The 27,811-nt window shown below is 35.5% G+C and overlaps 5 protein-coding genes across 7 annotated transcripts in view; 4 read left to right on the forward strand and 1 right to left on the reverse strand.

Moving 5' to 3' along the window:
* LOC128858046 (glutamate--cysteine ligase) overlaps positions 1 to 15,993 on the forward strand; it is a 56,822-nt gene extending 40,829 nt beyond the window's left edge. The window contains exons 2-6 of the mRNA XM_054093975.1: positions 10,164 to 10,803; positions 10,883 to 11,634; positions 11,720 to 11,917; positions 11,987 to 12,168; positions 15,482 to 15,993. Coding sequence (XP_053949950.1) covers positions 10,179 to 10,803; positions 10,883 to 11,634; positions 11,720 to 11,917; positions 11,987 to 12,168; positions 15,482 to 15,665 — 1,941 coding nt within the window. The 5' untranslated portion in view covers positions 10,164 to 10,178 and the 3' untranslated portion in view covers positions 15,666 to 15,993. The remainder of the gene's footprint in view (positions 1 to 10,163; positions 10,804 to 10,882; positions 11,635 to 11,719; positions 11,918 to 11,986; positions 12,169 to 15,481) is intronic.
* A 3,336-nt stretch (positions 15,994 to 19,329) lies between these two features.
* Positions 19,330 to 20,102, reverse strand: LOC128858053 (mediator of RNA polymerase II transcription subunit 10). Its single transcript, XM_054093984.1, has 3 exons — positions 19,887 to 20,102; positions 19,801 to 19,826; positions 19,330 to 19,740 (listed from the first exon to the last, which is right to left on the reverse strand). The coding sequence occupies exons 1-3, from the start codon at positions 19,980 to 19,982 to the stop codon at positions 19,464 to 19,466; spliced, it is 399 nt and encodes a 132-aa protein (XP_053949959.1). The 5' UTR covers positions 19,983 to 20,102; the 3' UTR covers positions 19,330 to 19,463.
* A 1,392-nt stretch (positions 20,103 to 21,494) lies between these two features.
* LOC128858049 (epimerase family protein SDR39U1) lies at positions 21,495 to 23,263 on the forward strand. The gene is made up of 4 exons (XM_054093978.1): positions 21,495 to 21,604; positions 21,667 to 22,112; positions 22,185 to 22,418; positions 22,981 to 23,263. The coding sequence occupies exons 1-4, from the start codon at positions 21,583 to 21,585 to the stop codon at positions 23,176 to 23,178; spliced, it is 900 nt and encodes a 299-aa protein (XP_053949953.1). The 5' UTR covers positions 21,495 to 21,582; the 3' UTR covers positions 23,179 to 23,263.
* Positions 23,264 to 23,367: 104 nt separating this feature from the next.
* LOC128858052 (transmembrane emp24 domain-containing protein 7) lies at positions 23,368 to 24,787 on the forward strand. Its single transcript, XM_054093983.1, has 2 exons — positions 23,368 to 23,502; positions 23,566 to 24,787. Exon 2 carries the CDS (start codon positions 23,704 to 23,706, stop codon positions 24,364 to 24,366), a length of 663 nt encoding a protein of 220 aa, XP_053949958.1. The 5' UTR covers positions 23,368 to 23,502; positions 23,566 to 23,703; the 3' UTR covers positions 24,367 to 24,787.
* Positions 24,788 to 25,332: 545 nt separating this feature from the next.
* Positions 25,333 to 27,811, forward strand: part of LOC128858050 (mitochondrial cardiolipin hydrolase) — a 43,931-nt gene continuing 41,452 nt past the window's right edge. The window contains exons 1-2 of one of the 3 annotated variants that reach the window (XM_054093979.1): positions 25,333 to 25,735; positions 25,824 to 26,519. In XM_054093979.1, coding sequence (XP_053949954.1) covers positions 25,994 to 26,519 — 526 coding nt within the window. In that variant the 5' untranslated portion in view covers positions 25,333 to 25,735; positions 25,824 to 25,993. The remainder of the gene's footprint in view (positions 25,736 to 25,823; positions 26,520 to 27,811) is intronic. The other 2 variants (XM_054093980.1, XM_054093981.1) reach the window with 2 other exon arrangements.

Here is a 27,811-nt window from a genome sequence, read left to right on the forward strand (position 1 = left end):
TTATTTAGTAAAATAAATATTTTATTTTTATTTAGTAAAATAAATATATATTTTTTTTAATAAAATAAATATTTTTTTATTTACGATAGAATTTTGTTTTTAAAAAACTTGTATTAAATAAAAAAAAATGATTTTAAGTGATGGAGTCTTCATTTTCATCTTCTCACGCTTATCTGTTTGTATGCAGCAGCTGTCTAGTTCACCATTATCAAATATAATTTAGGTACGACGCCATTTTCAAAAATTATAAATCTTCCGTAGTTTGATTTTTAATTTCCATCACTTAAAATATTTTTTTTTTATTTAGTAAAATAAATAATTTTTTTTTTATTTAGTAAAATAAATATTTTTTTTTTATTTAGTAAAATAAATAATTTTTTTTTATTTAGTAGATAAAATCAATATTTTTTTTATTTAGTGGATAAAATCAATATTTTTTTTATTTAGTAAACAAAATAAATATGTTTTTTATTTAGTAAAATAAATATATTTTTTATTATTTAGTAAAATAAATATTTTTTTTATTTAGTAAAAAACGTTCTTCAAAAACGAAATTCAATAATTAATTTGTATAAATTCCTTATACCGATTTGCAGGTCCAACTTACATACATATACACACACATATTTTGTTTTAAGCTCAACAAAAATTGTGATACGGTGGGCACATACGTGCATACATACATATATATGAGTACATTGCACACACACACACACACACATGAGCAGCATTCTCATTGCTGCTGAAAGGTACAAAATATACTGTACATATATGGAAAAAATGTTCAATTAAAAGTTCTTTTTTTAGATTTGCTAAGAGATGAAAAATGTTTCATTAATCAAATAATTGAGTAAACAACCGTTCACTTCGGCATAATTTGAAATTGTGCAAAGTTCGTTTAATTGTAACTGCGCAAAAAATAAAATGATGGAGTGTAAAAGACCCATGATTAGTTTTATATACCCATACACTGTACATGACTTTACTCGTATGTATGTGTATACATATGTATGTGCATACTTATGTATATATGTATGTTGGCATACAATTTGTAATTAAGAGTATTTTGTTACAGCTGTGATAAGTAAAATTGTATGTGCGGAAAAATATTAAAGGAAATATGTTCCCGAATAAGTGTAAATTAGTAACATCATTATTGCAAATAACGGGATGTCGGTTTATTCTAAGTCTAGTTCCGAAATTTTGTGATTGGTGATTTATTTAATATATTTTATATACATACATACATATATAAGTAGGAGCATTATTTGCAAAAAATGAAGTCAGTTGGTAGAAAGTTTTTTCTAATAGCATCCGCTCTTCGGCAAGTAATGACAAACCACAAAGTGCATTTTTTTCTATGAATCAGCTTCCGAAGAAAACCATCTACCATTCGAAAGCGACACAAAACTGTAGATCACTGCAATTGTATAGACCAGCATTGATAGGCGTGACATAAATTTGAGAAGAAACTCCATCAAAACATCTAAATTCTGTAATTTGTATATTCTGTGCCTTCAATTGCGTTTGCAAAACCTTCCTTGATCCACTTTTCCTTGACAAATCTTGGTTGGTTTGCTATTGCAAGTAGCCATTTTGCTTCGGTCGTAATTAACCTGAAAATATGAGACTTAAAACTGTACTGCTACACGAAGCAATATGATAATTCAGTAAAGTATATAAGTGCGTGTATTTACATACATATATAACTTTGTTATACTTCGTTGCTTCACAGATGAACATTTTATTTTTATTTTTTCTCTTTAAACTATATTTTTTTTACATTTCTTTCTGTACACAAATAATAGCAGGCGCAAGTGTTCTCTGAAGTCTGCTATTTTGGCAATTATTGCACATGTACATATGTATGTGTGTATAGGTATGTTTCGCGTATTTGCAAATTCAAGTGCAATATTGCAAAAGTTGTACAAACAGAAAAATATTGTGAATTGATCAACTTTTTGGATAAAAATGTAAATGACTCATATAACCTATACTTTTATACATAGGTATATACATACAGTGTGATTCAATAAGACCGCCGATTTTCTTTTATAAGTGAAACACAGCCAAACTTGTCGCAATGATTTTTTTATTTTTTTTATTTAATTATGTTTTTTAGTCTATGGCATTTATGTATGTATGAAACACAATTCCCGCTGAATGCTTACCACGTTTCCTTCGAGAACACAGGATGCGCATATTATAATTTTCCATGGCTTCTTAGCGTAGTTCGGACTGTATATCATTTATAATATGCGTAATTTCGTTCTTCAGCTCCGGAATCGTCTCGGACTTATTGGCATAGATCATATTTTTAACATAGCGCCAGAGAAAGAAGTGTAAAGTGGTTTAAAATCGGAAGATCTTGACGGCCATTTGACCTCTATGTTTCGTGAGATATGCGTCTTTAGGAGCCCCGTTCGCATTTATTTCTTGCGTTCTGTGCGCATATGGCACCGTCCTGCTAGAACAACATATCGTCCAAGTCTTCTTCTTTCTTAACTTCACAATCCTGGATGGATCACTGCTTGGGCAACTATTTTCCTCCAAAATTCTCGATCCGCTACTGAGCTCCACCAGTTTCGCACGTTCATCTCTTTGAGGTCGTCAATAACTGCACTTACCCTTTTTTTCTTTGGCGCTCCATGCCAAAGTCAGTAGTACCAATAGTTTGAACGTAAAATAAAAAATTTAAATTAATTAAATAAAACACAAATAATTGCTATCAAAACTTTGCATCACCTTTGAATCACCCTGTAGCTGTGGTTAGCACTTGCCTGCAGTCAAAATTTGTGGTATGCCTCTTCATGTTGCTCAATAAATTTAGAAAACTTACGTTTTACACCGCCTCCAACCATCAAGAGACGGTTTATTTTTAGTGAGAGAAAAACTCACTTTGAGTATTTTTGTGTGTAAATTAACAAAGAAACTTTTAACTAAAATATTTATCTACTTCTTGCTAATTTAATTTGTTTCTTTTAATTCCCCATATTTCAAACTTTAAAGTTATATTGACAATTTGCTTTATTTGCTTAAATTAGAATCAGTCCTAAGTAGCTGTGTTGATAAGAAATATTCGGCTTCCTCTCATAATGAATTCTCTCCTTAGTCTCTCAATTTCCCATTCCTTGCAATTGTTTTTGTTTTCTCACGCCAAAAGCTGATAAGTTAAGTGCTAATTATCAAAAAATTATCAGGTACGCCAATGCAGCTTTGTTATTATTTTGTAACTTGACGCTGGATATCACTTTTAGCATACTTACAATTGTCTTATTCTTATTTCTGTACGTTGCCAGATTCAGTCCGAAAACGCACCATTTTGTATTCAATGCTAAAAGCGAAAGATGGCAAAATGACGTAAATTTCACACTGGATGTGGGAGTATCGCATATGTTTGTGGTAATGCTCTCTTCCAACACAACACTGTACTTGTGTTCTTACTTACATACATACCTGCATGCTTACATTTGTACACAGACAGCCGCTCTTAAAATTATCGCAAATTATTTCATACAAATTTAGACATTTCAATTCTCGCTCTTGTTCATTCCTTACCTCTCTTCGTCATTAGCAAATAATTAAACTACACAATTTGTAATTGTTGTATTTACTTTGATGGTATGTAATGAGTCTGTTTGTAAGGCCACATTGTGTGAATTCGAGGCACTGGTTATTGAGGAAGTAGTGTTTGCATTGTGGCAGGAAATATGCACAATATATGTATGTACACAAGACAAGTTTTAAAAGATTTTTTTTTTTTTTTATTTATTTGAAAAAAAAGTACTTAGTAGTGATGAAGTTAATTGCTATAGGGCCTTGTAATATTTACGTGAAAGATAACATAAAATACAGATAATTTTACAAATATCGGCACAATACTCGTACACGAACTTTTAACTGGACTAACTTAAGGGGGGGAAGCTGGTCTAGAATTTTGAAAAAATCGAAAAATTTTTTTTTGTCTTAAAAGGTGCTTTAGGGTCTTAGAAATAATATACCAAATGAGGGATGCCAGCAAAAATGTCTAAATGCCCAAATTTTTCATTCAACGGCAGTGCCTCGCAGGTATGCCCCGAACGCTACTTACAACTTTAAACGCGTTTTTCTCGAAATCACTTTTTTTAAACTGGCCGAAGACATAACTCGAACAAATCTTTACCGATTCTTACGAAATTTTGACAATACATTCGAAATACCTTTCTCCGGAGACGTACGTAGGATTTTTTATTTATATTACATAGTTTTTTTTTTAATCAACAATTTTATGTCGTTCTTTAAAGTGAAAATTGTAACTTTTTGTTCAAACGTGCACCATTTCGCGAAAAAACAAAATATCGAAAAAATCCTACGTACGTCTCTTTCTGTTGTTATATAGAAACTAAAAAAATTTTATTTTTTGATCCAGGACAAAAATTAAGGAGTTTACGTCTTCGGCAATGGACCCACTAGAAAAAAAGGCGCCTTAGGAGAACTGCTGGACAGCGGCCATTTTGAAATTAATTCAGACGAAAAATTTTGTATTTGTAGCTATATTATTAAACCTATTTCACAGATTTTCGATTGATTCCTTTGTTGAGTCAAAATAAATTCATAAAATATGCCCATTTTTTGCGCTCTAGACCAGCTTTCCCCCTTAAGCTCAAGTGGAATTCGGGCGCAGAGACATGTGAACTGGGAAATCCGCCAGTAATCAGACATGCTCGAAATTAATCAATAGTAGCAATATTTTTTTCGTGTAAAGGTATTTGAATAGATTTGTACGTGAATTTCTCAGCCATTCAGCTTTGTTAATTCACTTAAAGAAAGCAAAGTTTTCTCCTTCGATCCGTTACTGCTCATTCAGTGTTAACCAAAGCGTATTTTTTAGGAAGTGTAGCCAAATCAAAAATAGTTCAAGTGAGTCAAATTATATAATTTAAGTCTATGGAACCTTTGACGGAGTTCCAATAATCTTATATGCTGAAAAGGACTCCTGATCATTTTTTTGAGCGGAATGTGGCACGCCGTTTTTCAAGACTGGAAAAATCCGCATATATTTTATGTATATTTTCCAAGGTCACATGGCTTTCTAATTTGAAAAAAAAAAAAATTTACTTGAATAGTTACAGAAACTGTTTTTTTTTTGGTATTTTTGAAAAGAAACGTTATATATATTAGAAGATGGCCGTATTATTGACTGCTTTCGCCCTTTTAAAATACACAACCTGCCTTTTGATCGAGAGTATACCGAGTACTCCAATTCTGCCTTGTTATAACCAAATGCAATGTGTGTACAAAACTTTATAAGATTTTTAGAGATAGTTTAGACTGGATGGATGCCTTGAATGGGCGCTCAGTTGAACGTGAATTTATAATTTGTCCGTTGAGATACCGCATCGAAGCGAAGAAAGGAAAACAAGAAACAGAGACAGGTGAGGGGGGAGATAGATACATCCTGTAACATACATTTTGGCATACATCGAAACAGTCGTAGATGATACATCTACCTTTTCTGTGAGATGTGTCTGTCAGTTAGCCGGCCAGATCGGCTGATCGTCTTTATTTAACTCTCTACCTCTTCTTTTAACTATCTATTCTCCCTTTATGGACATTTTCTCGACTACCTGTTAATGTAAGGATCCTAAAATATGCAGCTAAATTTTTTGACATAATTTCGATTTCATTTTCTCAAGTAAATATTCATTTAACACTAGAAAATAGATGGCAGCACTAAAGCAGGATATAAATGTCAAAATCAGCTGATTAGTTAAGCAAATGGTACTTATTGGGGTTTGAGGAAGAAAAAAGTTGCAAGTGTTTTTTTATGGTGAAGTGATTTTAAAGACCTTAACAGAGGATAACAGACCGTTATTCGGCTCTGAGCAAATTTGACAGAATCAGATGATGGGGATGTGTTAACAAAAAAGCTGAGATTGTGTTAGTCTTACACGAAAAAAAATCAACCAATAACACTTCGTTACCATCTGAACAACGACTAATTGGACGAGTATGCGAATATATGTATGTGAAATGATCGTACAGACTTCGGCTGGCGAATCTTCCAACCAAAGTGCTCCTCATACTTTTCTTTTTTACCATAGCTAAATAGCAAACCTGGTCAAGGATGATAGATACCAGGTTTGCTCGTTAGGTATGATGAAAAAAAACTTTTGAGGCGAAATTTGGATTCTACATCATTCGTTTTGTGTTTCACTAAGCTAAAGCTAAATTTTTTCATTTTAAAAATCTTTTCACCATGAAACTTGGTAATCTAATATAGCATCCTTGGTGCATCATTAAGATCCGAAATGGATATCTACGTAACAAAAGTAAAGAAGAGGTGATCCTTCTATATAGATTTGGTGAAGGAATACAGAGAATGATTGGGAATAAGCAGCTCGATGCACATATTCGTAACTATTTATTAAGCCTAGTTTGGCACTACATATTTTGGTACGCTTAGACCCATCTTTGCCAGTTCGACGACACCTATTTTAATTTGTTGAGCAGCGCTTCCGATGTAAAATAAAATCGGATTTTCTGGGCGTTTAATTAAGTGCTTAATTTTGTATGTGTAACTATTGAATTTTTCAGTCTTTTTATATTATTTTTTAATCTAAAGGCTAAATAAACAGGTAAACTATTTCTCGTTTCCAAAAAATCCTCTCAGCTATATTGCGCTCCGAGGTTTATTCAGCGGTGCATTTCCCTGCTTAGTGAGGAACTTCATAACAGCACAAATCTCATTCTCATCCATAGTTAATTTTTTCTTCTCGATTCTTCTCTATTTGATACAAATCTTAATACATTCCGTATCATTTATATGATACTTCCCTGCATCACTGTATTAACTGAGCAGCAGTTATTGGTGGGTAATCGGTTTTAGTTTGTTCAAGGTTGTTGACAAGTTTTACGTTCCATTTAAATTTTTCGGGGCTAAAGCTATAAGTTTCTAACGCGAAAATCAACAAAAACAAAATTAGAAAATATGACTATCAATATTTCTCTCTTTTTAATAGACCAAGGTCTCTTGTGCATAAGTAGATGCTTATGTGTGTGTGCATTTAAAAAATTCGTTTCACAAAAATATGCACAAATGCTAAAGTTCCTGTTAAAAAGTAATTGTTATTTTTTTATTTGCATATGTATTAATTTTTTGAACTCATCAAGCTTCTCTAATGCTTATCTACATACATGCATACATATACATATGCGTGTGTGTGTAAATACGTAGTGCATATGCATTTCATGCTCCAGCAGCAACGATTCGCATTGACTTTGCAGCGGTTTTGTTGCCGGTCATAGACATGTAAAAGGCGTATAACCGCAATAGCCTTCAACAGCGCCGCTTGACTAATGCAACAATCGAATTGCAAACAGCTCGCGTGCATTTTCTGCAATTAAATCAATTGTAAATGTTTATTTTATTTTGTTTGAATTAAAAAAAAATTTCAGTGAATATGTGCATTTTGTTAGTACATATATGTAAACATACAGTGTCAGTCACTGAAAGTCGTACAACTTTTAAACCAATGAATATAATAAATTCTTATAGGCAAATTCGATATTTTTTAAGATTAGAGGCATTAAAAAATAAATTACTGCTAAACTATTCACAATAAATATTCAAAGAATTCAATAGGTGATCTTTTGAACATGAAAATCTATCTCAACAAATTTAGAGATTTTATTAAACTCAATTAGAGCTTTGGTAAAAGGCCATAAACAGATTTCGAGAGACCAACATACATTCTTTTTCAAATTACATTCTTTTTGCAAAGTTTATTATTTTGCTCTTAATTTACTATAAAAATGTAGTTCATATTCTAACATAAAAAAAAGAAATCATGTACCCAAACCTTTTAAAAAACTTTCCGAAAATGTAAAAAAAAAATTTATTTTAATTTAGATTTAATTAAATTTAAAAAAAAATTTTTTTGGGCATGCAGTTTGTAGCTTGCCAAATGTTAATCCTCCGTTGGGCACCCGGGTTTGGCCAGACCTTTTTGGACTTTGTACGTGAATTTAACATATTTAGCTAACGAATTCTGCTGCTAGTTAGCTTCCTTAAATTTAGTTTTCTATCGATTTATGAGTATAACCTTTTAAAAACGATCCTCAAACAGGCCGAAAAAAAGGATTTCAAAAAGTTGTGCATCCGGTTCTGGCCAGACCCCTATGAATTTACATGCATTTGTATGCGAATATGTGGCAAATGCGCCACATTTATAATTCATAATTAAATATCGCAGGGATATTTTTAATTTCTTGCATTTTTCATTAGTTTTGGTATGCATTGAGCTACCTGAAAAAAATGATGTTTTGTTTGGTTCTTTATTTTGACTCATTTCAAAGAAGGTTGAAGAAACAAAAAGTTGATTACAATGTAATTTATGGTAAAATATGAAATGATATTTATTTATGGATTCGGTGGAAGGCAAGCAAAACATGTACAAGAGATTTTTGAGTGCTGTTGACATACTGGATTCTTGCCTAAATGCAATAGAAACGAGTTTTTCGACGAAGCTTTTCGCCTCCTTGTGGACAAAGGCGACAATCTCTCTTCGTTGTGGGTGTACCGGCTCGATAGCCATACGAAGTAAAAAAAATCATCATTCATTATTTATTATAATGTACACAAACTGGCTTAACCAGGGTTAGTCTGAAATAGTGCACGCCAGAAGTGAGTTACTATTAAAAGTGTAAAAGTTATGCGATTTATCTCCATGAGTCTTGCATATTTCCTTAGATCATTGGTTTTTTATTTATTTTTTTTTTTTTGCTAAAATGCTATCTATATATTACTTATATAGGGTTAGGTTAGGTTATGGTGGTAGTCGGTCTGCACGACCAACTCACTTAGACCTTACAGGTCCGTTGTGATACCACTGTGCTACACGGGAACCTCATTTATCTTCCTTCGTGGAACCATTTCGTGGCTCTTATGAAGCGTAGTATTGATGCCAACCCCACGCCAGACAGTTCTGTAAGAGATTTAAAAAAGTATTTACCTAGACAACCTGCTCTGATTTTAGCTAGGGCTGGACAATTGCAAAGGAAGTGCTCAACTGTTTCTTCCTCTTCCTCATCTCTGCAACTTCTGCAATATTCATGGGAGAAAACTCCTAGTCTCGAGGAATGCCTGCCAAATAGCCAGTGACCGGTTAAACAAGCCACGACCTTCGAGATATTGTCTCTTGAGAGACTAAGCAATTCCTTTGTTCTTTTCTTGTTTATTTGCGGCCATAGTAGCCTAGCTGTTAGACACGTATCTTCATTTCTCCATGACCTATTGGCCTCTTGGATAAAGATAAAGTGGTTTTTTATTATTAGTTTACTCGTGGCCATGGGTATTCCAATGGTACTTTTATCACTCAGCAGTTGGAGAACGGTACCCTTTCTGGCTAGCTCATCTGCTTTACAGTTTCCCTCAATATCTCTATGTCCCGGAACCCAAATAAGGCTGACCTTGAATACGTCACTAATATCATTTAGAGCTGCCCGGCATTCCTATGCAACCTTCGATCTTAGTAAAGCCGCATTCATTGATTTGACGGCCGCCTGGCTATCCGAGAATATATTTATAATCGTTTTTGTTACGGCGTGCGTATTTAGGTATGTAGCCACTTCTTTTATAGCTAGTACCTCTGCCTGATAGACCTACTTATATAATAAATGCACAAAAATTAACAAAAAACATATTTAAGTATTAAAAAGTTTTGTGCGTTTTTCGTTGGCAGTCACTGTGCATATGTATGTACGTACATACATACATATATTCCATATCGTGCAAATTACTTTTTTCCATTGTTTGCCCCTAAACATAGTAAATATAAGCACTTAGTATGTATGTATGTATGTACATATGTATGTGTAAAATATCCGTACGGAAACTTGTTTCTAATTTTCTTACTACTTAAAAAAGTCGAATGCCCATAAACGAGTACATGATCGCAATTTTTTCGTAGTAAAGTAGATATCGCGTTTCTTTTTTCTTTGATTTCCGCGAATTTCCGCTTGTGTGGAATCTATAAATGCACACACATATGTTTATAATATATGTATGTATGTATGCATGCATTCACGAACACTAATCTATCATTGATTGCGCATTTTCCTATATCCGTCAAATATCATATATGCATAACTGCACTACTTAACATTCTATAATTTTCTTGCAGTTATTCACACTTAAAATGGGTCTACTTACCGAAGGCAGTCCACTCTCTTGGGAAGAAACCAAAAAATTGGCCAATCACGTGCGCGAGCATGGCATTGCTCAGTTCATAAATCTCTATCACAGGCTGAAAGATCGCACTGGTGACATACTCAAGTGGGGCGATGAAGTTGAGTACATAATTGTGAAGTTTGACGATGCCAATCAAGTTGCGCGTGTCTCACTGAAGGCGCAAGAACTTCTAAGTGAACTCAACGGAAAGGAATTGGCCGATCCGAATGGCGTCAAATCGTTATGGCGTCCCGAATATGGTGCATACATGATCGAAGGTACGCCAGGCAAACCTTTTGGTGGCCTAATGGCACACTTCAATTTGGTTGAGGCAAATATGCGTTATCGACGCGAAGAAGTCACAGAATTACTGGACAAAAATGAGTGCGTCATGTCCATTACGAATTTCCCACGCTTAGGCGCTCCTGAATTCACACATCCCATCTACTATCCAAATCCGGACGATCCAAATAGCTCGGCTAAATCATTATATTTCCCAGACGAAGCCATATACCCGGGTCATCCGCGCTTCAAGACGCTCACACGTAATATACGCAGACGCCGTGGCGAGAAAGTAGCCATCAAACTAAAAGGTATGTGTATCAGGCAATAATAGACTCTTTGGATAAGCAATTCAATTTCATTTCATTTATGTTATTTATGCCTTTGCAGTTTTCAAAGATGTAAACACGCAGCTTCCCGTTGAGGGCGCACCAAATGACGAACCCGATGTTGTCTTGCTGGACGCCATGGGTTTCGGTATGGGCTGTTGTTGCCTGCAACTCACATTCCAAGCCTGTAACATAAATGAAGCACGCAAATTATATGACCAGCTTGCGCCATTGTGCCCCATTATGCTGGCACTTACTGCAGCATCGCCCGTATATCGTGGTTACTTAACAGAATCGGACTGTCGTTGGAATGTGATCAGTTCCTCGGTGGATTGTCGCACCGAGGAGGAACGTGGCCTACGGCCATTGCGTGAAAATAAATTCCGTATCGCTAAATCCAGGTATGATTCGATCGATTCATATCTCTCGCCAGAGGGCGCCAAGTATAACGACGTGCCACTCACTTACGACGAAGCAGATTATAAACGATTACGCGATGGTGGCATTGATCCGCTACTGGCACAGCATGTGGCACATCTATTCATACGCGATACAGTATCCTTGTTTAGTGAGAAAGTCGATCAAAACGACGAGGAAGACACAGACCACTTTGAGAATATCCAGTCGACCAATTGGCAAACGATGCGCTTCAAACCGCCACCACCAAATTCATCGATTGGTTGGCGCGTAGAGTTCCGACCATGTGAGGCACAGATCAGTGACTTCGAGAATGCTGCCCTAGTATGCTTTGTCGTGCTGCTGACACGCGTAATACTGTCGTATCAGTTGAACTTCCTAATGCCCATTAGCAAGGTAAATGCGTGTAAACAATGAATGCAAAATATGAAATAATATAAAAACAAAATATGTATGGCTAAATGTATTTTGTTTATTACAGGTTGATGAAAACATGCAAACTGCTCAAAAACGTGACGCTTGTCGCAAGGAGAAGTTCTGGTTCCGCAAATCTTCACGAAAGACTTGCTATATGAATGGTAATGGTGTTAATGGTGTACATAACGGTACTAAAGAGAATGGCCAAACTAATCACGAGGAATATGAATTGATGACAGTGGGTGAAATTTTCAATGGAAAGGTAAACAGAAAAATTTCTAATCAAACTATGCGCAGATGTGTAAAATAATACAAATTTATACATCTCCAGGCTGACTCATTCCCTGGTCTAGTGCCGCTCATTCGCAGCTATTTGCAATCCATGGAAGTGGACACTGACACTCATTGCACCATTGAGCAGTATTTGCGTTTTATAGAAAAGCGCGCTTCTGGTGAATTGGTGACTACAGCCACTTGGATACGCGAACAAGTGCTAAATCATCCAGATTACAAGTGAGTAAATTCATAAATGTCAATTTCTTTCAACATACACGCGGACATTAGGTTTGTTCATGTAAAAATTATCTAGTAATTTGTCAGTAACTTAATTTACGAGAATTCTCTCTCATAGAGAAAAATATCAAAAAAAGTTCCAGCGACAATTTGCAAGTTTTACGAACAGCTGATTAAATTGTTGGCGGAATAAACGCAAAACGTAAAAATTTTTTCAGTTCAGCTACCTCGTATTAAATTAAAAAAAAAATTTTATTCAAAATAACGAGCTTAGCATACATGATTTTATTTTGTCCACAATAATTTGTTCCATTCAATTAGCAATTGTATTTTTGTGGCAACCACAGCTTTCTTCATATTTTCTTGCTTCCGTCTATGCATGTAAAGTGCATTTCATAATCATAAGACACCCCTAATTTTTCAAAATATTTTAGAATAATATATAGATTTCAGAGGAAAATAAAAATTTTACACATCGATTGAAGTAACAAAAGTTTTCTGTTTCATTACAAAATTTAGAACTTTTTTTAATACACAAAGAAAAATTTTAGCAAAAACGTATTTCCAGGCGTTCCAAAATGATAAGATACTGTTTAATTTAAGTGATCGTTTAACTAATCGTTTAAGTATACTTTTTTCGAATTTTTTTTTCTGCCGTCTAGAATATTTTAGTATTTTATGGAAGCACTAATTGCTTTAGCGACACAAAATAAACCTTTCTTCATCGTTTCTGCTAACTTTTTAAGTAAATTTACAGCTAGAGAAGCCCATTCTGCCTTAATTGCCGCTTTAAACTCGTTGATGTTGTCAAATTGGCGATTGTTGGTGTAAACTCTTCTGACTAATATACCCCAAATGTTTTCTATTGGGATTCGATCCGGAGAACACGCCGACCAGTCCATAGTTTCTATGGAACAATCGGTCAAATACTGTCTTGTTTCCCTGCTTACGTGGATTTGGGCGTTGTCTTGCTGAAAAACGAAGGGCACTTCCCGATTATCCTGAATAAAAGGAAGGAGACTAGTTTTCAACACATTTTTGTAGTCCCCACTATTCATTTGCGATGATGTAAGCTGTATATCAAGAGTTGCTTTCGATGTAAATGCACCCCAAACCATAACAGAACCTCCACCGAAGTTGCGCTTGGAAAATAAGAGGGGGCTCTTGCGCAAATCTCTTCAATAATTTGAAAAACCATCGGGTACGTCAAGGTTCCATTTTTTTTGTTCATCCGAAAATATTATATACAATATATATATATAATTGGCGCGTACACCCTTTTTGGGTGTTTCGCCGAGCTCCTCCTCCTATTTGTGGTGTGCGTCTTGATGTCGTTCCACAAATGGGGGGACCGACTCCGAACGCCAGATATTTTTATGAGGAGCTTTTTCATGGCAGAAATAAACTCGGAGGTTTGCCATTGCCTGCCGAGGGGCGACCGCTATTAGAAAAATGTTTTTCTTAATTTTGGTATCTCACCGAGATTCGAACCAACGTTCTCTCTGTGAATTCCGAATGGTAATCACGCACCAACCTATTCGGCTACGGCGGCCGCGGAAAATATTACCTTTTTAAAAAATAATATGAAATTGGGCAACATTAAAAATTTTCCAAATATCTTACTGTGCCCCAGTTGGTGTCTAGCTGTTTTTCTGCAAACTGAAGAAGCGCCAGCTCGTGCCAAGGCAAAAGATGGGGTACTTTTCTTATTTTTGATAATTTTAAATGATTGCACCTCTTTAATGTGCGCCAAACTGTTGTTTTACCTTATTTTAAACAACAGCGTCCAAGTTAGCGCAAGACTTAGTCGGAGCTTTTCTTATGATTGCTCGCTATTCTCGACTTGATAGTGATCATTTTCTTCCAACTTCAAGATGTTGTAGTTCTCAGGACTTCGCAAAAAATTCCGGATAACACAACGAACTGTGCCTGTTTTTTGTTTTTTTTTACAATTAATTTGATTTGATTTTTGTATACCAATGGTATCTTATGATTATGAAACACCCTTATATTGTCAAATTAGTTAATAACCAAGAAGTAAAAGCATAAAACACTAAATATGGCTTAAATGCTTTCGATTTGTATTTCGAAAACTTCGGTGGCTGGAGGCTGTGGTTCAGAAGTGCATGCATACCTGTATATCTTTGGCCGATTCCTACATATTTAATACAGTAGATTCTATTTTTATGCGGTATATACGTTCCGCAAGAAACAGCATAAAAAAAGCTACCAGTTCTATAGTAAAACTATAGATACGTTTCAAAAGTGCTAAGAACCGCATAAATCTGAAATAATGTAATAAAATCGCATAAGAAAAGGGTACTAGTCCCATATTACCGCATGAATCTGAAATAATTAAATCGCATAAACAAAAAATTGTATTTTTGAAAATTATATCTTTATTTAAGAAACGTCAGAGACGAAAAATAAATTTACATCGTCAGAAATAGAATCAGACAATACCCGCATGTTGCGCATTCGTTTAGGATATGGCGTAAAATAACTTTCGTCACTTGAGGAAATGTACACGTCTGAACTAGATGGTTATGCAGGCGGTTCCATACTTGTAGGGTTAGCATTTCTGATGCAATCTGTGATGAGTTTTTGCTTAGCTGGTTTAGAATCTTGTTTATACAATTCCCGATAGGTCGACATGCATTTTTTTAATTTTTTTAAAAACCGTACTATTTCAAAACCGCATAAAAACAGAATCTACTGTATATGACTTACATTTTTTATCTTAAACATTTTTACTTACATTCTGCATTTTATCATCACCATTTTTATTGAAATTGAGAACTTTGCCATAATTCAGAAATTTTAATTTGTGTTTATTTTTACTTTGCGATCAGCTGTTTTACTCACTTGCAAATTCTTACAAGTAGAAATTTATCCAGTAAGAACTTGGAACTTCCCCTCAAAATGAAATGTCATTTTGCTCTCTCACTTTCCCCTACTTTGCAAGTTTTTTTGATATATGAACACGACAACAATTATTACAAATTATTTGCTTCACGAACAGACCTATTGTGTACCTGCTTTTTCAAGAGATTTTTGAAAAGTAATACCTTTTTATTTGGTATAAAAGCGGCGCTTTAGTTCTACTTGAGGAGTGCCAGACAGGCACTTCAACCATTTCATCTACCTACATATCTTTGGTTTTTTTTTTTTAATTTTTCGTTAAGAAATCTCGAAACCGAACTTACAATTCATTGATCTAACGAACATTTTAGTCACTTTCTCTTTAACAAATTTCTTTTGTGCAATATTATAATAAATTGTTTTTTGTTTTTGTTTTTCTGTCACTTTACAGAAAGGACTCTATTGTGAGTGATCGCATCAACTATGATCTATTGAAGCGAATTAAGGAAATTCAAGAAGGCAAAGTGATCGAGCCCACGCTACTGGGTAAAGGCAACCATTCCAAGACGAAAGATTCGCTGCCGCCCGCACTCCAAAAACAGTTGGCATTGAACGGCTGTTGCGAGAACAAATGACCACCCAATGCGCAGGAGCAAACTATAATTGGGCAATGTTGTGATGAGCAGTAAATTTTATGTGTAATGCGTAGAAGTAAAAGAAATGTGATGCTATAGGTTTACGATGATGACGACCTTTTTCCCCCATCGTCAAAGCTGCAAATTGAGTGCTTTTTTTTTGTTATTAATAAAAAAAACACTATCAATGAGGAGAGAAAAAACATATAAACACTAGTTGATAAAATTTTGATGGTAATTGAATGGAAATGCAACTGAAAGGCAAATAAAAAAAGGCAAAAAGCTTAAATCAATTGAAATTGATATCGAACTAAAAATTATATACAACCATAATAAAATTTACTATTTACTATTTTTGAAATTGTTGATTGAACTCCTTAATTATTTTGTAGCAATCAGGGCGGACTTATGTTAATGAGTTGTTTGTTTCTCCCTTTATTGAGGAACGTTGTGAAATAAAAACTGAAACTAATTGTGAAGTATTCTATGAGCACTAGAAACTATTACAAATTATAATTCATAAAGCCAATAAAGAAACGAGTATCTAATATATTGTATTTACAAATTTCTCTATTATAAGCTATTTAATTACATTATTATCTTTGCATTTAAGCTTTACGTATTTGATTATTATTGAGATAACACGAATACACGGATTATAATTTCTACAACAATCCAATAAATAACTAAAAACGATTAATATTCAAACAGGTGTTAAAATCACATCGTGCTTTAGTTCTTTTGAAGAAAAATAAAACAGATGTAATGAAAACTTTGTAATCAAATCAAAATCAGTAATAAAATCATCAAAAGTATAATACTTATTAAACGTTATCACAAACAACGCGAAAACAAAACATACAATTGCACATTTTTTTACTATTTTGAGAGAATGTCAAAAAAGCTTTACATCGGTGATTATACCCACCTTTTTTCAGAACTAAATTACATAAAACCGTAACCGGAACGACCCGGATTCATATTCGGCCAAGGACTGTCACCTCAGCAGCATTTGCCGTGTATGTATAGAGAATGTTTATGCCGTTACAACAACAACAATATAAAATTTGTCGTTTCCACGACAGTCGGTTCTACGTTACCGAAACGACCCGGATTTATATCCGGCCAAGGACTGTCACTCCAGTAGCAATCCCCGTATGTAAATATGGGGCATGTTTATGCTGCTACTACAACAACAACAACAACAACAACAAAATTTGAGAATAATAGCCATAACAAGAGCTCTGACTCCAACGCCTTGTACCAGCTTTTCTTCTCGAACTAATGTCCTTTACACCCCGCGCACCAGTTAGTCTAATGTACAGTGCCGGTCTATATAATAGCACCAGTTGCAATACTCTGATTCGAAAGATGTAAATATTATTATATTTGGAGTGTAAAAAACAGTTACATTTTGTATGCTATCTCACAGTGTGTGCATTTCGTAACCGTTAAGCAGTTATAAAAGATCTTTTGTCAACACTTATCATTTTGTGCAGTCAATAAAATAGCACCAGTAGCCTTTTTTAATTTTGTTTTGCAAAATTTTGTGAAAAAAAGTGAAAACGGAAGGTAATAAATTTTTTTTAAATACTTTCTATAAAATCGTGTAATAATATTATAAAAAATTGTATAGTTATGGGTCGCGGAAAGGATTGTTCCCCTGAAATACGTGGACTAATAAAAAAATTTGTGTCCGAGGGTAAATCGTATTCCCAAGTAAGGGAATTGCTGGGCTGTTCCAATAAAATGATAATAAATGCTCAAAGATATGAGCAAAAAGTTGAATCCCGTGGTAGGAACCGAATTTTGTCACCCTTAATAGTAAAACGGTTAGTGCGGACGACTAAAACAAATCACTTTATGACAGCTACAGAGCTCAAAAAAACATTGGATGTGCAGGCAAGCGTGGAAACTATTCGCCGCAGACTTCGAGACAACAGCCTCAATGCCTGTAGTCCTCGAAAAGTGCCGCTCCTTTCCTCTCAGCATGTTGCTAAACGGATATCTTTTGCTAAAGCACATCTAAATTGGCCAAAGGAAAAGTGGAGAAATGTGCTATGGACTGACGAATCCAAAATTGTCCTTTTTGGCGGAAAGCGTTCCGGATGTTTTGTCCGTAGGCCACCTAACAGCGGATACAAGCCACAATTCACAGCAAAAACTATCAAACTGGAGGTCATAGTATTATGGTATGGTGTTGCTTCTCGTTTCAAGGTGTGGGTCCAATATATTGCACCAAAACCGTTATGGATTCATCGGCTTATGTAAAAATCCTCGATGAAATTATGATGCCGTATGCTTCCTACGAGATGTCGCTGGTGTGGGTCTTCTAGCAAGACAATGACACACACAAACACACCAGCAAAATGGCAAAAAAATGGTTCTACGATAACTTTATCAATGTTATGGAGTGGCCTGCACAGTCCCCAGATTTGAACCCTATCGAAAATCTGTGGATGGACATAAAGAAGGGTGTATCTACATTAAAACCAACAAGCGTTGAAGGGTTTTAGGAGGCTGGCGCTACGTGCCACACAAGCAACGAAACCATTGATCTTTTACGGAAAAATTTTCCGAACCGTGTTATCTCTCGAAGAGGTGATCACAATTGGCCACCGAGGTCTTGTGATTTAACACCTTGCGACTTTTTTCTTTGGAACCACGTGAAAGAGAAGGTCTATGCCAACAGCCCAGGGTCGATTCAAGACCTCAATGGTGGAATTCGTGAGGCTATCGAGAACATAGGGCAGCCACTTTGCAATTCGGTTATGGAAAATTTCATGAATAGGATATTATCGTGCAAGCGTGGGCGTGGTGGTCATTTGCCTGATGTTATTTTCCACTATTAACGGCATACCTTCCTCTTTATAATGAAATAAACATCCGATTATTTATATTAAAAAATAGCATTTTTCTTTGAATATCAAAATAATCACCTCTTATTGGGAAACCCTATACATATACATACATATGAACACGTGTGGTCACATCCAGCCCTTTCATGGGATCCACCCTAGAAAACCTTCGAATACGAAGAAATCGTTCCATGTAAATTCAAAAAAATTGCTCCCAAATTCAAATGCCACATTTTGATATTTCTACAACTGGTTCACTGTAAACAAAAAAGTTTAGCAAGGAGTTTTTAAGTTTTTTATCAAATCAAACAACACTCGGAGGTTTGCCATTGCCTGCCGAGGAGCGACTGCTATTAGAAAAAAATGTGTATGGCTTGGCTGTTTCATGCACGGACATTCGCAACTCCGTACTTCCGAATGGTAGTCACGCACCAACCCGCTACTTCGGCCTGGTAGTAGAGGCATAAAATGGATATATACTATATGTGTGTAGAACTTATCACTTCAATCATAAGATCTATTGTGTCCTCTATTTTTCCCACTTCTTACCGATCCTTACCTCTTCTTTTCGAATTGGCATCGCAATCGAGAAGCAAGTGGGATGTAGTTTCTTAGGACCGGTCGCAAAATCGACCTGTCCTTATGCAGATGAGTTCACAGTCTGTAATCATTATAAGAACACCTGTGTCAAATCTAAGCTTGTTCTCAGGGAGCTTCATAAAAAGTTTAAATCGCTTCTGATTGCACCGCCCCGGTAAGAACTTTGCCGTAAAATTTGAATAAATAAATATAAAAAAATGTATATGTAAGCTGCTTCTGTGTTTAATTATTTGTTATTTATTAAAAACCTATAACTAAGTGTATACGTTACTTGCTTCACTTATACGTTAATGAAGTTGCCATTATAAAACGGCACTAAGAACAGCTTTAAGGTGTGCAACTAAATTGAATCCGGACGATAAGCGCGATACATATTCATTTCATTGGGAAATGTTTTGAATAATTCCAGCAACATGTTTGCCTTAAATTTACGGTAAGCATCTATTTTGCCTTTGACTTCTTCATTTTTAGCCAATGCCTTCTCTACACAATCTTTTGTATATAATTGTGGGTTTTTGTCTTGGTCAATGTAATCGAACACTTCAAACGGCACAAAAACATCCTGCACTTGGTTTTTAAGTTTATCGATCTCCTGCAGACCCGTCACCAAACCTTGACTATGAGAATAAAAACACTACCTTAGAGAAAACTCGAAAATCTCAATCAATAATACTTACATCTTTTGATTCAGCACATTTTGACCCTGTATAGGAATAAATAGTTGATATTATTTAGCTCATATATTAATGTGTTGGCAACAAACCTGAGGTTGGAAATCGCTCACTATAATCCGAATCTGGCGCACATTTTCTATGAACATCTCTAGCTGTGTTTCTAGATTTTCCAGCGGGGCAGACATTTTATAATATTTTTAGATTTTTGCGACTTTACCAAACAAAAAAATATATAATGCAGATTGAAAGATTGTAAAATATGACAACTGATGGCAATCTGTGCGAAAATGCGAGTAAAGCAAACAACCTAAAATTTGACATAAAGTACAGTGGTTGCCGTATTTTTTTAAAGAGCTGGAACATAGACAAATATTTCGTAGCGTTCTCACGACAGCCTGCAGGTTCTACGTTACCGGAATGGCCGGATTTATATCCGCCCAGGGACTGTCACTCTAGCAGCATTCCTAGTACTTGTATAGGAAATGTATAGCGTTGGGTTCAGTATAATGTCGCATGGGCAATTTTAGGCAAAGTATAATGATTTATTTAATGAATTTTGCTGGAGATGTTAGGGAGTAGTTCCAGAACAAGTTTTCCTAATAGCGGTCGCCCCTCGACAGGCAATGGCAATCCTCTGACTGTACTTCTGCTATGAAAAAGCTCTTCATAAAAACCATACGGTTCAGAGTTAGCTTTTACGCTAAAATGGTGTGGCTAACGTGTTGTTGTTGTAGCTGTAACTTTGCCCTGCCAGTGTTCTGTAATCACCGGTCGTCTTCATCCAGCTCATCTAACGGTAGACCAAGGAAACTTGCTGTTTCGACAGGTGTTAGATGAGTGGGTTTGATGGGGCATGTGAAAAGGTGGTTAGTGTCATTCGGGGTGCCTTCACATGCCGGACATATGTTTATTATGTCCGGGTCGATTCTGGATAAGTAGGTGTTTGCCTGCTACAGTATCCAGAAGGTCGTTGAGTGGCTCGGGCTCAGCCAGGTGTCTGGTAACACTGAACTTTTGTAATATTACACTGTTTTAACAATACATTTCTTAAAAACTACAGGCTAAATTTATTTGAGTGACAAACTTTATTTTATTCGTGTTAAATTACTATTCTTTAGCTGCTTCCTAGGATCCCCATAACTTTGGCTCGATTACGCTCTGGATATTGTAACAGGTTCAACTCCTACTTATCCAGAATCGACCCCAATATACTCAATATACATATGTCCAACATGTTAAGGTTCCCTGTGGGATACTAATCACCTATTATCATGCCCACTCAGCTAAAACCCCACTTCTTCTGCAACCAACTCGTCGAAAAAGCTTGTTTTCTGGGCCGACCGTTAGATAAGCCACACGAGGACAGTCGGTGTCTATACCGCACTGGCAAGTCTTTAAGAACTGTGACAACAACAAACGCGTTCGTAAATTACACCTTTTGTTGCTTGTGTAAGCGGAGAAGACGCGGAAAGGAGGGATACACCGAGTTATTCGTATTCAATCAATACGTTTTTATTCTATTTGTTAATTATAAATTAAAACTAAAACAATTGCAAGCAACGGATTATCAAAAGCAGTACCAAAACAGAATTAGCAAAGTTGAAGCCACAAAAGTTTCCCTGTATGAACACGGTCTAACGAACTGCGGATCTGGCAACGAGTTGCACTCGTTGCAATTCTTTCCTTTGTTTTGCTCAGATCTTTCTCTTACCTCACACAAATTTTCATTTTATAGCGATACATCGGAGTCTTTACGTAAAATATTTTCCCTAGATTTTACAGATTATGTCGCGACACGCATTAATTGGTTTGTAGTTTAAAAAATTAATGAATATTATTTTTGAAACTATGTTTGCCAGCTTTCTGTAGGAGGCGGCACAGGATTCATAGGCAGTGGATTGAGCAACTATATGATTAAAAATGGTTACGATGTCACTGTTATATCCCGTATGCCGGGGTTGAAGCGTATCACTTGGTTGGAACTGGAGAGAAATGGGATACCCAATGGCATAACGGCGGTGGTAAATTTGGCCGGACAAAATGTATTAGATCCTAGTCGTCGTTGGACAGATGGCTTCAGACAAAACGTATGGACTTCACGTGTGAACACAAGTGCGGCGTTGGTGAAGGCTATTACAGCGGCACCTCAAGTTAAAGCCTTTGTTAATGTGTCGGGCGTTAGTCATTATAAACCGAATGACAATCAGATCTACAGTGAGACTGATTTGGTGCAAGGATTTGATTATATGTCGAAATTGTGCCTTGAGTGGGAGAAAGCTGCAACACTACCTACCGATGTTACACATTGTAGGGGCGTGAGTAAAACTAATAGATAACGACCCAATTGTAATACAAATTGTGTGAAAAATGGTATCTCTATATTGCAGATCAAAATACGTACGGGAGTGGTAATAGGTCGAACAGGTGGTATGATCCAGAATATATGGCTTCCCTTTCAGTTAGGTCTTGGGGGACCGCTAGGAAGTGGCAAACAAATTCTGCCTTGGATTCACCTTCATGACTTATGTCAGTTGATTGTGCATGCGATCGAAAATGATAAGATTGAAGGAGTGTTGAATGGCGTTGCACCACAAATTGTAACAAATGGCGAGTTTTCAAAGGTGAGTTTATAGCCCTTGAATAAAAAATTATTAAAATTTCATGGCACAATATTGAATGAAACTTTAAAAAAACTAAAACGCACCGATTAACACGAATGCATTACACAACAATAAAAAATCGTAGACTGATATGGTCCAAATTGTTGAAATTGTTAAAATCACAATGATTTTAATTTTTGCTCTTGATTTACAATTATGCGCAAATAATTGTGCTTGCTAAATTGTTTACGGCTTACTCATCCTTAAACTATATGCCACTAAGTCGAATATGATATATTTTTTATCAGTCTTTTTTTTTCCTTGTTCACTCCACTTCGGGAGCATAGCGCCTCGACAAGACTCATTCTTGCGTTGGTTTCATTAGTCTATTTGCTTTCTGACAGTGTAGGTGATTAGCCTGCCTGCTTATCAGTCTTAAGTTGTGTAATTTTATTTAGTTTTCGGGTTTTTACATTTGTTTCACATGAATTTTAACTATTTTCAATCGATTACATTTTTATTATATTAACTAATTAATTTAACAATCGTTTACATTTTTAATTTTATGTTTCTTACTTCACAGGCCTTTGCTTCTGCTTTGCGCCGCCCTTGCCTCTTCGCAGTTCCAGAATTTGTGGTAGATGCTATTTTTGGCAGAGATCGTTCTGCATTACTTCTAACTGGTGCTAAAATACAACCGAAAAGGACATTGGAAAGTGGTTTTCAATTCAAATATCCAACTGCCAAAGAGGCTTGCATAGAAGTAGTGCAAAAAACTTAGATTTCTCTAATGATTATAATAATATTTTTAAATTTGATTTGTTTTGCATGCATAAACGAGCATAATTGAATACAGTTAAAATTCATACTGTGGTCCATAGCTAAGTGCCGCCATGGGCAATAGTTTTAAATGTGAAGGTATGGCAACGCGCGTACCATTCTGACACGTCAGTTGTCAACTGTCAATTTAAGTAGAATTTTATTTTTACTTATAGAAGAAGCAGAAAAGTTAGACGTACAAGCAAACAAGTCAAGTATTTCGATATTTGTATTTTAAAACCAAAGATACTGCTTATATTGTCGATAATCCACAATATTTATTAAAGTGAGCACTCTGTCTGCACTCGTCAATTACAATTTTGTCTATACTTGTATAAATTTATTCCAGTTTACTTAGGTGCACTCCCTACCTCTAAGACATTGCGTGGCACCACACGAAAATCTTCATATCTGCGATTTTAAAACAATATATAAAAGTTTGAAAAGTAGCGTTGCGCTTTCACATATTATCCAAGAGAAAACTACCATGCAATCATCCACACTTCGATGGTGTTTAATAAGCGCGTTATTAACGCTACTGTTTACTATAGCCTATCACCCTGTTTCTGCTGTGGAATTTACATTTGATTTGGCGGACAATACGGAAGATTGCTTCTTTGAAGAAGTGAGGCGTAACACAACATGCTATCTAGAGTTTCAAGTATCAGCCGGTGGTCAACTGGACGTGGACGTGACGTTGACAAACCCACATGGCAAATTGGTATACGAACAACAGCGAGCTACATTTGACAGTCATCAATTTACGGCTGAGGCGACGGGTGTTTACAAAGTTTGCTTTAGCAATCAATTTTCTTCATTCTCTCACAAAATTGTCTACGTTGACTTCCAAGTCGGCGAGGAGCCAGCATTGCCTGGAATCGACGAACATGCCACCGTACTGACGCAAATGGAAACGTCCTCGCAATCGATTCACAAAAGTCTCAATGATATACTTGATGCACAAACACACCATCGTCTGCGCGAGGCACAAGGTCGCAAACGTGCAGAAGAATTGAATGAGGCCGTACTGGTGTGGTCAGCTCTTGAGACGTTTATAATAATAGTTATCGGCTTTGGGCAGATTTTAATTTTACGAGGCCTTTTCTCAAATCGGAAGCCTAGTGATACACGATATAGTCAATTGCGGTAGAAAATTCAATAATATAATAAAATCGAAAACGAAAACAAGTGATTGGAAAAAGGAGGAATCGACGATATGTATGGACGATGTAAAAAAGAAATAAAGGATGTACAATTCAGGGCCAAGAGGTTGCATCTTAATTTTTGCTTACGCTTATAATTTTGATAAACTGTTTCCAAAATATAAACAAAGATAGTATACCATTCGAATTATGTTTGAAACCTTTAAGATTTGGTTATTTCAAAACAAATTGTAATAAACAGTTTCTACAAATTGCTGCTAGTATTCAATCAATCCCTCCTCAACAAGCTTCTTGAAATTTTGTCATTTAAATACGAATTATCAATGCACTTAAAAAAACACGAATAATAAAATAGTACGTAAGCTTAGTGTCATAAATATTAAAAGCTTTCAGAGCTCGAATGCAATTTGGTCAATGAGTTTTGATTGTTTTTGTAATATAAATTAGTGGCATTACAAAACAAGGCTAGTATATCACATTTACAAATGCCGATTTAGTTCAGTTCTACAAGAAAAAGTAAAATTTATTAAAGTTCTGGAAAATAGGAAGCCAGAAAATACTATTTTATTGGTGTGAGTCAAGTTATTTCTTAATAAATCAGCAGTGTCCAATCATTTTAAAGAATGTTCTACGCTGTGAGAACAGCAACGAAGACTCAAAATTCAAATTTATTGGTATGTTTGTATATACATAGGCACTTACGCTACTTCATATATAATATTGGTAACACTTCCGTTCACTTACTAATAACAAATTAGGGCAAGAACAAAGAGAGCTCATGTTATCCCACGTTTGAAAACTTTTGGAATAAGTCTAAGTTGAAACAATAAATTTTCATAGATTTGTTTTTTACACAACCCATTAGATCGTTGGTTTCCAATAAGCCGGTTTGCAACCATGCGCCTTTTATCGAATTAATGCAATGCAAATATGAGGAGCTGGCAGCACTGCTCAATCGTACTACAGCTGATTCGGCTGTCAAACGAACCAAATTTACTTGCCTTGAACGAATAACACGTGCATTTTTGACCGCTGCATCTCGCGAATCTATTTTTTGCAACTCGTACCATTTCCGTTTGGCTGCAATAGTAAGTTTTTCAAAATCCCAATTAACTAAAGAAGCGAAGGAAACAGTAATAAATCCCTTCCACACCATTGCTAAGCCTTTGTGAATACCAAAATTACTGCATAGCACGGCTGATGCCGGCTGGTGCATGCATGTTGATTGATTCGTTTTTTCTGCAATAAGCCAATTGCAAAAGCTAAAGTTTAACAAGTGCATTCCCAAAGCGTATAATTCGTTTCAGAGTGCAAGTGAAATTTGTGAAATAGTTTACAAAATCAAGAAAATTTTAAGTAATTGAGAAATTTAAATTTCTGTGTAAAAGTTTGTAAAAAGTAATTTGTTATATATCACACACCTTCCTACCCCTCCCTTTTGTAGCGCAACAAACTCCAATAAAAGCAGAGTATTTATTATCCAAATTAATTGATTGTGTGCGCGACAAAAAGTGAGTTGTGAATAAAAATATTGAAATTAATGTGATTTTTAAGCAATAAATTGATCAAATTTGCATGTGAAAAGATATCCAGTCAAAGTTTATTTAAAAGAAAATGATGGAGAATCGGGTGTTGCGCTACACTTTTTATAGCCTGACAACGGGCATATCGGTAGTGTTGTTGTCGGAAATTTTATATCGTGGCTATTTGTACGTGCGCGAACGAATGTGGCGACGCGATTCATCTGACGATGAAGTGAACGAAGTCATCTGGACGAATGAGTTGACACAAAGTTGTGCTGGTGGGCACATATTAAAGTCCCCGTCCGAACGCAAGAGTCCTACGCAGGAGAATCCATCGAAAGGCATGGTCGAGAATGGACATATTACAAAACTACCAGTCCCCAGTACGAGTCCTACATGTCAAAATCGGTTTTGTGCTTCTAAAAATGTCGGCCGTTTAATATCGTTAATTGATAAATCAAAACATACAATAGATCTAGCCATGTATACGTTCACATCCTACGATCTGTCGCAGGCCTTCATGCGAGCCATTCGTAGAGGAGTGTCTGTGCGTATAATAAGTGACAAAGAAATGGTATACTCCAGTGGATCACAAATTATAACACTGACAAAAGCAGGTGAGCGAAGAGTAAACTTTATTTATGTATTTTACCTAGAAAAACCTATGCACCTTTTAGGTTATTACGTACCGATTTGTCGCTCACCAGCTGATGATGTCATACGCTACTGCAACAGTAATTGCAATAAGAGATATGAACTTATTTCGACCTTCAAACAACGAAATAATTGCGAATTCAAATAATATTTACAATTTAAAAGTATTTTCTTTGAACGGAATTCTTAAACTAATAGGATTTTCTAAGTCCATACAGATGCATGTAGATATTTTAATGTACATATGTACTACATATATGCCAAATGTGCATATTATTAATCATACTGTTAAGTCACCAGTGCAGTCAGCTGATTTGTTTGAGTTGTAGCTCAACCTGATATAGGCAAAACGTTAGCAGCATAATGAAAATTATAATATTCTAAAAGGACTTTAAAGACTCAAGTTATACATATAGAAAATCTGAAATTACATGTATCTATGCAACTATTAGAGTTATCTTCTAATACAATAATTATGTTTCAACTGCAACTCATACGGAAAACGAGAAGAATCCAATAGCAAAAACAATAGCTGCCTGACTTTAGTTTTGATGTTCTTTCAGGCATCACATTCGGTTTTGAAGTTGTATAGCGGTTTCCGCAGTCCAATGCATTGTTTTTAATAAAAGCGATGGCAGCGCGTGCAACGCGTTCAAAGCTCGTCTTCCGGTCACATTTTACGTTCGGAAACGAAAAGTTACTACTAGCAAATCAATGAAAAGTAACATCTCGGAGAAGAGTATTTTCCTTTTATTGCAGTTAGTGTTAAAGCCTTGGCATATGCTTGTTTGTACAATATGTGTACATATTTTTGATTATATGCTGTCATATATGCAAGCTACGCTGCACAACTTGCCGCTTCCGCAAATACCCGATACAAAAGAGTGATTTTCTTGCCTATTGAGTGTACTCAAAGTTTAATCATTTGTAGAACTAGTAATATATTTTATGTTGCTTAGTTAGTGAAAGGCTAATAACAATTTTTTAAGAAAAAATATTTTTTAATTTTGGCACATTTCAGGGTGAAACACAAAATTGTCTGGCAGCTTCGTTTTTGGCACTGCTTTGCCAGTAGTGGTTTTGTATTGTATTATAACACTGTTGCATACTTTTAGGCACTTAGTTGCTTTCTATGTCGATAACAAAATGTACCTACGATATTTTCAATAACTTTCTAAAACCAGGGAATGTTAATGCAGGGTAAGTTAACGAAATGCGAAGGCGCAAAGTGAAATAGCAGTTTTTCGAGTTGCAA

The sequence above is a fragment of the Anastrepha ludens genome, chromosome 3, assembly GCF_028408465.1.
Source record: "Anastrepha ludens isolate Willacy chromosome 3, idAnaLude1.1, whole genome shotgun sequence".
NCBI lineage: Eukaryota > Metazoa > Arthropoda > Insecta > Diptera > Tephritidae > Anastrepha > Anastrepha ludens.

Bases quoted from the DNA above. Each gene is read 5' to 3' on its own strand.
- LOC128858049 (XM_054093978.1), top strand. From the start codon at position 21,583: ATGTCGCGACACGCATTAATTG. The intron at 21,605-21,666 runs GTTTGTAGTTTA...AGCTTTCTGTAG, and splicing joins GTCGCGACACGCATTAATTG to GAGGCGGCACAGGATTCATA. The intron at 22,419-22,980 runs GTGAGTTTATAG...CTTACTTCACAG, and splicing joins CAAATGGCGAGTTTTCAAAG to GCCTTTGCTTCTGCTTTGCG.
- LOC128858052 (XM_054093983.1), top strand. From the start codon at position 23,704: ATGCAATCATCCACACTTCGATGGTGTTTAATAAGCGCGTTATTAACG.
- LOC128858053 (XM_054093984.1), bottom strand. From the start codon at position 19,982: ATGTCTGCCCCGCTGGAAAATCTAGAAACACAGCTAGAGATGTTCATA. The intron at 19,827-19,886 runs GTTTGTTGCCAA...ATTCCTATACAG, and splicing joins TGAGCGATTTCCAACCTCAG to GGTCAAAATGTGCTGAATCA. The intron at 19,741-19,800 runs GTAAGTATTATT...TTATTCTCATAG, and splicing joins AATGTGCTGAATCAAAAGAT to TCAAGGTTTGGTGACGGGTC.